We start from the raw sequence: 11,087 nt of genomic DNA on the forward strand, positions 1-11,087 counted from the left end.
AAAAAAAAAAAAAAAAAGAACATAAGGACAGCCATATCTTATGGAACTCATTTAAATATTCCAAAAATAAGAAGATATAAAATTCAGAAGGTTAACACATTGAAAGTTTGTCTGGGCATGGGGCGCATACCTGTAATAATAGCACTCTGGGAGGCGAGGGCAGAAGGATTGCTTGAGCTCAGGAGTTCAAGACCAGCCTGAGCAAGAGCAAGACCCTGTCTCTACTAAAAACAGAGAAACTGGGGCAGGAGGATCCCTAGAGCCCAAGAGTTTGAGGTTGCCATAAGCTATGACGGCACCATGGCACTCTCCCCAGGGCAACAGAGTGAAACTGTCTCAAAAGAAAAGATACTGAAAATCTGTCCTCCCATTCTTGTCTCCAGCCATCTAGTCCCTTTCTGTAGACAACCAGTATTACTAGTTTCTTAGAAATCTTTTCAGAAATATTGCATGAACAGCAAATACAGATTTTTTTTTTTAATGACAAAAGTAACATGTTATACTGTTCCCTTTTTATCACTTAACAAAATATCTTGGAGACGGTTCCATATCAAGGTGAATAGAGTTACCTGATTCTTTTTTTAGCTGCACTAGAAGAAGGAACTGTAATTTATTTAATGCCTTACGAATGAACGTTATATTGCATCTGGTATTTTGCTATTATAAATGATGCTGCAATAAATTCATGTTAAATATGCTGTGATTTGTACATGTGTAGGGAAGATTTCTAGAAGTATTTGCTGAGTCAATTGTTATGTGCACTGAATAAAATGGATAATTGTTACTACACTGCTCTCTGTCTAATGATCATGTATCATTAGGTGATAATCAGTTCCTGTCACTATCAATGCATGTATCGTCCTGCACTGATGATGGTGACAGTGGTAATGACAGTGGCTAACACAGCAAATTTATTCTAAACCAGGCTCTTTGTCCTGGCCTGAAAAGTTCGTAACAACAAAGAGAAGTGGATTACTCCTTACTTACAGATGAGTGAGTCAAGGCCATTTACCTGCCTGGCCACATTGGCACAGCTACTTTGTGGCAGAAACTTAGGATTTTGTTATTTTATATTTTGGGCTGATACTTAAACTAGAAATAACACATCTGAAAAATAAGGCCTCAGAGGGCTGGAGAAGGAGTAGTGCTAACTTGTCAGGTTTCACTGTGCTGGAAGGACCGGGTAGCAGCACAGCCAACTTGCAGCCATTAAACACAGGTTCTGGCCGTTCTTGAAACTTCCTGGAAAAAAGTTCCTAAAGTGACATGTCCTGTCGGAAGATTGACCTGGACCTCGAGATGAGGTTTCTCCTCAGAAGAAGTCATGTTTCCTTATTCCCTACATTTAAACACCTTTTTCAGGACACACTTCAAAAACAGTCACAAGTTTTATTGAAATAGAACATCTGTAGCTTCTTATTTCTGCATGACATACTAGAGACTCTAATAGTGCCTGGATAATATTTAAACTAGAACTGTCCCCTGTGCATAAATGAACTGTTTCCAAAGTTTTTTATAGCATATTATTCATTTTATTCTTTTTTTTTCTTGGAGACAGTCTCACTCAGTTGCCCTGGGGTTGAGTGCTATAGTGTCATAGCTCATAGCAAACTAAACTCTTTGGGCTCACACAGTCCTCTTGCCTCAGCCTCCCAAGGAACTGGGACTACAGGTGTCTGCCACAATGCCTGGCTGTTTTTTAGAGACAAGGTCTCGCTTTTGCTCAGGCTGGCCTTGAACTCCTGAGCTCAAGCAATCCTCCCAGAGAGCTAGGATTATAGATGTTAGCCACTGCACCTGGACTCAAAAAAAATTTTTATATAACTGAGTTAAATAATATTGTTGTCAATTATGAAATAATAGTAGGGTGATTTTTCAGATATAACTCTTGTACAGATTTAAATATATTACTAAAATTTCCTTTCAACTATATAAACGTAATGAGTTTTCATTATCTGGTTATAATAGAAAAGAAAAAAAATACCATATATTAACATTGATGGCATCATATACATGTTTGTCTATCTAATTACAGATGCTTCACAAGATCCGTAAAATACTATTTGTTTACTTGCAGCTTTCCAAAGGGATTGCCGGTTGGAAAAACTGCACACATTATATTATAGTAGTAACTCATATGAGGCAACTTTATATAGGTCGTTATCAATAGAAACCATCTTATGGGCCAGGCACAGTGGCTCACACCTGTAATCCCAGCACTCACAGAGGCCCTGGTGGGCAGATCACCTGAGCTCACTAGTTTGAGACCAGCCTGAGCAGGTCTGGCTGCTCAAAACCTCATCTCTAAAAAACAACAACAAAAAAATAGCCAAGTGTGTGGCAGGTGCTTGTAGTCTCAGCTATTTGGGAGGCTGAGGCAAGAGAATCACTTGAGCCCAAGATTCTGAGGTCTCTGTGAGCTATGACGCCACAGCACTCTACCAGTGCAACCAAGTGAGACTCTGTCTCAAAAACAAACAAACAAAAAAACACCTTCTACCTTGGTCTTATTTGTTTTGCCTGAGTAGCAGACAGGAAAGGTGGAGTTTGAATTGTGATTAGAAATTGAATCTATCTATGGGCAGCACCTCTGGCTCATTGAGTAGGGCACCAACCCCATATACCAAGGGTGGCAGGATCAAACCCCGCACCGGCCAAAATGCAACCAAAAATAGCTGGGCACTGTGGTGGATGCCTGTAGTGCCAGGTACTCCAGAGGCTGAGGCAAGAGAACCACCTAAGCCCAAGAGCTGGAGGTTGCTGTGAGCTGTGACACCATGGTACTCTACCGAAGGCAAAAAAGTGAGACTCTGTCTCTAAAAAAAAAGAAATTGAGTCTGTCTGATGTAGTCTCTCTGTTGCCTTTGATTTCTTTAAATTCAAATTTGAATGTAATTAAAAAAAGTTTAAAGATAAATATTTAAGAACCACTGAAGTCACTCCAGATGTAAAGTGTCTCCTCTCTGTTATAATCTACAAGTAAATACATCAGAGATAGAGTATTTGCAGATGCATAAATTAGTGTTAATGATTACTGTTCAGGAATAATCACTTCTTAGCTAAAGTGATTTTCTGCCTTAGTTATATTATTAGTAATATGTGAAATTTTTACTGTTTCCACCTCCTAGAAAACTTGTGAAATTCTATCATTTGTAAACATTGACCATATGAAATTTAGTGAACTGATGACAATAATGAAAATAGGTCACTTTTTCTCAAATGAAAAAATTGTTAGTAGTCATAATAGAAATATAAAGATGTGTTTGTGTGCCGTGAGAAGGCATCAGAATGATTTGGACAACGTGGATAAGTGGACCATCGGGGAACCACGTTTTTCTAACTCTGCATGTCCCCTTTGCCTCCTCTCTCAGAGTTTCTAAAAGGGTTGATTGTGGTTTCAGTTTTAGTTTTCTCCTTCTCAACCTGGCAGATGTATTAAGCTGCAAAAATTTCTGGGAATGGAAAGTAAATAATGAGAAAAGAGAGAAGGAGATGCATAATCTACAACTAGGATGCTTTATTCTAGGATGACTTGATAGTAATAGTTTTAAATGATCTCACTTAGAAACTAAAATATAAACATTTTGAAATATTACCATTACATTTCTTTTCTCCTTTTATGTTAGAAGGAAAACAAAATATCATTATGAAAGTTCTCCATAGACTAAATTACCTCAAATATTTTATAAGGAGAGAAATTATAAAAACAAAGTGCTGTGCGTTAGAGCTGTTAACCCCAGCATTGTCTAAGACCCAGGTATTAAGTAACACAATCAAAGATAGTAGCCTAATGATAACACGGTGTGTTTCTGCTTTCTGGAGTTGATTCCTGATGTCGTAGAGCAGGGGTGGTGCTGAGGTGGGGTTAGATAGAGTAGGCAGCAGGTAACTGGCTTCTCGTAAGGCTGGGCAGGGAGGTCAAAGTCCAGTGAGTTTCTATGTAAATTAATGAAACTTACTTATGCCAGGAATTGGAAAAGCAAGGTGATGGTGAAAAATCAGATGAGGAAAATGAAGAGAAAGAAGGAAGCAAAGACAAAAGTAAAGAAGGAGATGACGCCGATGACGAGGACGGTGCCGCGGAGCAGGAAGACTATGACGAGGAAGAGCAGGAGGAGGTACTGGCCCCCTGGGAGGGGCGGCAGGGTTCATCCTGGGTGTTATCCAGTAAGGAGTGAGGTCCACGGTGTGCAGTTAAACTCATCAAACTAAAACCAAGTCGCTGGAAACCAGGAGTTGATTATCGTCACTGGCATTGCCCACTGGGAAAGGCAACAGGGTTTTCAGTTTAGGTGGTATACAGTAAGGAGTGAGGTCCACAGTGTACGGTTAAAATCACCAAACTAAAACCAAGTTGATGGGGACCAGGAGTAGATTATCGTCACTGGCATTAATTTCTTGGTATCAAGAGAATTATTACAGCCCTGAAATGATCATGTTGCCCTATTAAATATAGGAGGTAAAAGTAACTTGGTAGACAACTTTAACTTTGTACACGAACATCTACAACTTAAGGAGATCGATCAGATGATTGCAGTTACGATTTGTCAGCATAAAACGTTAGGTCAGCAGTTAAGATAACGGAGGGCTTAGTCACACAGGGCTGTAAGCCTTCCCGCTTCCAGTCCCAGGTGCCATGTGGATGCTGTCCGAGGGCACTGATAATTTAACCGCAGGTACTGGCTGAGTCAGGATTCTGTTTTGGATTTGAGATTTCCAACTTTTAGACACATCATACATTTCAAAATAACCCAGAGTCAATCAAGATATTTTTGAGCTGGGTAACTCTGTTGGTCACAGCCCTTTTGGGACTTTGTGGACACCTATCACAATGGCCCTGGGCTGAGAGTTTTTTCTGCATTCTGGTGACCTTTATTTTCACTTCAACTGTTTGTACCGTACTCAAAATCTTTGCTTCTCCTAAAACTACTCCAACTGTCAATTTTTTATTATATGTTTTAGTTATTTTGTAATAAATGTATTATTTTGAAATTTTCATTAATATGAAGGGAGAGATACTGATACCTTTTTTACCTGTTACCAAATGGCTAGCTAGCTGCCAGCCTCATATGTTAAGTAATTTGCTTTCCTTATAATTTGAAATCTTTATTTTATCAGCTATTAGATTCCCATATCTACTTAGATATATTTCTGGACTCTGTTCCATTATTTCTGAACCAACACTGAGCTGTTCCAGTTAGTGTGTCTGATTATTTGTTTATTTTTATAGGCCATGTTTTTTCTGCTACCCTTCTTTTTCAGAATTTTCCTGAGTATTCTGTTTAAGTCTAAATATTTGAAAATTAAATATATTAGCCCGGTGTCCGTAGCTCAGTGAGTAGAGCGCCAGCCACATACAACAAGGCTGGCAGGTTCAAGCCCAGCCCTGACCTGCTAAACGACAATGACAACTGGAACCAAAAATAGCCTGGTGTTGTGGTGGGCTCCTGTAGTCCCCACTACTCAGGAGGCTGAGGCAAGAGAATCACTTAGGGCCTAGAGTTTGAGGTTGCTGAGCTGTGACACCACAGCACTCTACTGAGGACAACATAGTCTCAAAAAAAAAAGAAAGAAAGAAAAGAAAATTAAATATATCACATTTGTCTCGAGCTGTCACTTCCGATTAGTCGCCTTTTTATCCCATTGCCGTCTGACATGACTGAGACTGAGTCTTTCTGATCCTGTTTTCCTTTTCTTGGGTCCTTATATTAATTTCCTTAGGAGCCTGCTGGAACCTTGCACACCCTTCATGCCCATTCTTACTTACTGTTGATCTTGTCCGCCCAGCATACACCACACCAAAACAAGCTTTTATCATTTCTACTGTTTGCTTCTTTTTGTTTCAAACCTACTTGTAGAGTATTTCTGATGAACCACCAACATCGACGCTACTGAAAGAACACTGGACCATTTTGCTGGCAAACAAGTTTTCTGTTTCTCTTGTTAAGTTAGTTTTTTATGACAGTTTCTATGACTTTAGTAGGTGATAACACCTTCATTCAGGAATGAAGGCATCCAGAGCAGACTCCCTTAACTTCGTGTCCTGTGCCTTCACACTCAGTCCCCCTCTGCGTCTCCTTCATCCTATTTTAACATACTTGGAAGAAATGTTCATTTCTCAAACCCAGGTGGCACATGCTTGCTTTGGAATGCTAGAGTATCTCTTCATTTCCATGTTTATATACAGATTGGCTTGTATTTCCCTACAAGTGCCCTTGCCAAGGTCTCATTTATAAGGTGGCCTCATTTGAACTCTCAACCATGCCACCTCTCCCTGGTACACAGGTCCCGGCTTCAGCCAGGTTTCTAGACATTGCTGGATTTCTTGGTACCGAGGAAGCCAGGCCAACTTTCTGGGGTTGGGAAGGGCCTAAGCTGGATGTAGAAACTTAACAGTATTTAGGGAAGACAAAGTAATGAAATATTATCTGAATAACGCAAGTTACCTTTCTTACATTATTTATATGTCTTTGAAAACCTTCTGGAAAATAAGGGTGATTCAGGAGACTTTCTTTTGAGAATAGTTTTTATTTTTTACTATAGACAATACAGATATAAAGATTAATTTTTCATTATGGGAGATCTCAATCATGTATAAAAATCTAATAACTAGTAAAATAAACACCTGTGGTCTTCATCACCTAGCTTTAACAATGATCAATCCATAGCCAATCTTTTTTTTTTTTTTGAGACAGAGCCTCAAGCTGTCCCCCCGGGTAGAATGCCGTGGCCTCATAGCTCACAGCAACCTCCAACTCCTGGGCTCAAGTGAGTCTCCTGCCTCTGCCTCCCAAGTAGCTGGGACCACAGGCGCCCACCACAACGCCTGGCTATTTTTTGGTTGCAGCCATCATTGTTGTGTTTTGGCAGGCCTGGGCTGGATTTGAACCCGCCACCTTAGGTGTATGTGGCTGGTGCCTTAGCCACTTGAGCCATAGGCGCCAAGCCCATAGCCAGTCTTAACTGCTCATTCATTCACCCGATCTCTGCCTAGCCCCCCACCTCTACCAGCCATCTGCTTTGGATTATTTTAAGGCAAATCCTTTTTCCTTGATGGAGTCAAAAATAAGGATTTTTTGTTTGTTTTTTGTTTTGGTTTTTTTTTTGCAGTTTGGCTGGGGCTGAGTTTGAACCCACTGCCCTAGGTATATGGGGCTGGTGCCCTACTCACATCTCATACAATGAATTCCTTAATATCATCCAGTATTAAAATTTTCATGATTGTCTCAGATAAGTCTATTTTTTCCAATCAGAATTCAAATACAATCCATATACTGCAACTGGTTAATAAATCTTATGTTTATGTTTAATTTATATCCAGAAGGGGTTTTTGAATTCTTGAGTATAGTTATCTTCTCAGGCATTCACATGGCTGAAAGTTACGTGAAATGTCAGCCATGGGAAAAGGAATCTGCGAGGTCCCAGATAGATGAGCGTTCTCTAGATTTGGTTTGGCATCATGAAGTTTTGTCTTTTTTTTTTTTTTTTTTTTGATGGAAAGCAAGTTTCTCTGCTTATGGTCAATTATGCTTTGTGACTAAAAGCCCCAGCTCTGGTGCAGTTAATGAATGTTACTGGAATTATTTTGTTTCTTGAATGTCTGTGCATTTGGTAGAATAGTGTTTGCACTAAGGTGTAATGTGGTAGGAAATTTATCACCCTACCAAGATGGGATGGGCAACCCTTCATGTTCTCTCCTTGAGTCGGGGCCTGAGCACAGTGAGAGATGGTGGCCCTGAAGAAAGTGGCGCAGTAGGCTCCGCGCCTGTGGCTCAAGCAGCCAAGGTGCCAGCCACATACACCTAAGATGGCGGGTTCGAATCCCCAGCCCGGGCCCGCCAAACAACAATAATGGCTGCAACCAAAAAATGGCCAGGCGTTGTGGCGGGCGCCTGTAGTCCCAGCTGCTTGGGAGGCTGAGGCAGGAGACTCCCTTGAGCCCAGGAGTTGGAGGTTGCTGTGAGCATGATGCCATGGCACTCTACCCAGGGGGACAGCTTGAGGCTCCGTCTCAAAAAAAAAAAAAGAAAGAAAGTGGCGCAGTAGACATGAATGGAAATCAAAGTATTTTTTCAGCAGGTAAAAAAGCAAACTTTTCTTTTGAGACTGGTGTATTTTCTTTTAAATATTCATATATATCATTTCGTTCAGGAAAATGACTACATTAACTCCTACTTTGAAGATGGCGATGACTTTGGTGCCGACAGTGACGACAACATGGATGAAGCGACCTACTAGACAGGAAAGGGTCGCAGCATGTTTATGATGCAGCTTCTGAGCATGTGGACAGACTTATTTTCTATTTTATTTCTGGTAAGGAATGAGTATTATCTTTTTGTTCCTGTTATTTTGGACAATTATTTGCTACAAAACATTCAGAAAGAACCACTTTGAGTTTACATACTAGTTATCTTACAGATTAGTCTCTGACACTCTGACATTCCTTCTGAACGCCTCTGCTGTCCCTCTTAGGTACTTAGTGGATTTTTTTTTTTCCCTACTATTTGGATTTGAATGTGCCTAAAGAATTTTTGCATCTCAGTCTATCTATGCGTACTTGAAGAAATCATTCTTGTTTAACTGCTGATCTTTTGTAAAACTATTACTAGTCATACTAATACATTTCTATAATCTGAAAGTTGATTTAATACAGCACATAGGGCACTTTAAAGACAAAAAGACTTGAAAATAATTTTATATTTTACTTTTATGTGGTATGTTCTATACTACTTCATTACAACTAGATAAACCTACCTGAGCTCTTACAAGTGCAAATTTATGAGATTAGGAATTTTGAGGTCAAAACATACACACCAGGAAGGCAGCCTATCAAAGCAATATAAATTTCACAGCACACATTTCGTGAGGGATATTATCAATACTTGAATTTGGGGTTAACTTAGTACCATACAATATTGGAGTTAATCATTCTACTTATAATAAATTTGACTTCTTCAAGTAGTTGGGATTATGAAAAATTAGGCTAGAGGTCTTGTTTAATTTTGTACTTCATGAATTTGTGGAATAAGTTCTGGTCATATAAATACCACTGGAGAATGTATGTGTGTGAATTCTGTGAGGTGTAGCAGTCTCTGTTTCAGACGGCTTACAGACTGTACAAGTGATTACTGTAATGGCTTACAAACTGTATAAGTGATTCTATAGAATGAACTCAGGTCATTTGGAAATTAAGATTAATCTTGTTTAACTTAAAAGGTAGCTCCCCTTTTTATATTTGGGGGAAAAATATACCCCAAAACCTCACCTACAAGACTCTCACAGATGCCAAAGACTTTTAAGGAAATTCATGTTATGTATTTCAAACTTTATTAATATTTCCCACCAAAACAAATTTTCTCTTTCCCCTTTGGGAAGATAGCACCTTTTACCCGCTAGCCTGGGAAATCAAGAGTCCTAGACTATTTTTTTGTTGTTGTTGCAGTTGTTTAGCAGGCCCAAGCTGGGTTCGAACCCACCAGCCTGGTCTATGTGGCCGGCGCCCTAACCACTGAGCTACAGGCGCTGAGCCTACCTTTACTATTAAACTCAACCTTGAAACTAGCTTGGGTAAGTTTCTGTGCCTTAGTTTCTCCCCTTGTAAACAACCTCTTACAAAAAATTGTTTACAGCCAGATGCAGTGGCTCACGCCTATAATCCTAGCACTCTGGGAGGCTGAGGTAGGTGGATCACTTGACCTCAGGAGTTGGAGACCAGCCTGAGCAAGAGCAAGATTCCTGTCGCTACAAATAGCCAAGTGTTGTGGCAGGCGCCTGTAGTCCCACTTACCAGGGAGGCTGAGGCAAGAGAATCACTTGAGCCCAAGAGTTTGAGGTTGCTGTGAGCAGGAATGCCATGGCACTCAACTCCAGGGCAACTGAGTGAGACTGTGTCTCAAAAAAAAAATTGTTCAAACACCAACCAAAATTTACCATTATGTATTCATTCTGTTATAGAAAGGATCATTTCTTAACTGGTTCTCACTGCCTAAAAGCCTATAGTTTGGAAAGTAACTGAAAATACAGTTTTGCGAAATAAACTTTATATTTTCCTCACAAAATAGTGTAATCTGATTTTCTCATCCTGTATTTGTGGGTAAAATTGGAGGAAATTTTTATTGTCTTGTGCCATTTTATAACATGACTTTCTCAGGAAAAAGATTTTCAATGGCAATAGTTCCTCAAATCAAGATGTGTGAAGACCCATTGTACTAGTTTAGTGCTGTGCTGATCATGTGTGAATTACTTGTTTAAAGGAATTTAACAAAAATTTTGTTAAAGATTCTAATGACAAATGTGTCTAAGAGTAAAGAATAAATCTACTATACTTAGAGTAAAAACCTCACATAAAGTTGTCATTTGAGATTGATACTTAATCATAGGTGTTTTGTCCTCTCATTTTAGTACCAAAAGCAAATGCCATTAATTCCTAGAAATACTACCTCTGCTGTTCTGTTTACTTCGGAGATAACCACTTGAATCAGGCAAATGCACTGAAGGGAAGGGTATTCTTCTCCCAGCTTTCAATTTGTCTTCACCATTTCAGTCCTGCAGATAGTAGAGCAGCCTTTTCCAGGAGGCCCCAGCCATCTCCTTTACTTTCTTTCCCCCTTTGGAAGATCTTTTTATAATTTTAAAAGTACGCTAAATTGTGAAGAGTCAGGATCTACAGGTTGCTTTACCAGCATGTATCTTGTTTTTCTGGCTTAAAATCTGAGACTCTGCAAAATAACATCTTCCCATGGAATAATGTCAGAGATAGCCTCAGAGATATATATATGTATATAATATACATATTTGAAGTGTCTTTGAAATTGCTATAAGCAAAACTGGTTGCTATAATGCTTATTTTTTGTATTTGTTTACACATGAAATTCTTACAAAACAAATTGCGTCCTTGTGTCTTAAGATGTTTCATTTTGAATTTACTTGGTAAACTAATTTTTTAATACAGATTTTACTTAATAAAGTCTTTGCATATTGAGCAGGGATGCCTGTATCAAATATTCTTGAACTACCAACACAAATAACAAAACTCTAAGTATGTGATTATGAAAAAAGTGATAACTTACAAGATTTGGCAGACAGTA

General features: G+C 39.2%; 1 protein-coding gene across 2 annotated transcripts in view; it reads left to right on the forward strand.

Annotated features, from left to right (window-relative positions):
• POLR3G (RNA polymerase III subunit G) overlaps nt 1-8,287 on the forward strand; it is a 35,254-nt gene extending 26,967 nt beyond the window's left edge. For both annotated transcript variants that reach the window (XM_003804096.3, XM_023510956.1), the window contains exons 6-7: nt 3,969-4,118; nt 8,152-8,287. In XM_003804096.3, the coding sequence (XP_003804144.2) occupies nt 3,969-4,118; nt 8,152-8,238 (237 nt within the window). In that variant the 3' untranslated portion in view covers nt 8,239-8,287. The remainder of the gene's footprint in view (nt 1-3,968; nt 4,119-8,151) is intronic.
• Nucleotides 8,288-11,087: the final 2,800 nt, after the last annotated feature.

Source organism: Otolemur garnettii, unplaced genomic scaffold (assembly GCF_000181295.1).
Source record: "Otolemur garnettii isolate 467f Iridium unplaced genomic scaffold, OtoGar3 scaffold00017, whole genome shotgun sequence".
Lineage (NCBI taxonomy): Eukaryota > Metazoa > Chordata > Mammalia > Primates > Galagidae > Otolemur > Otolemur garnettii.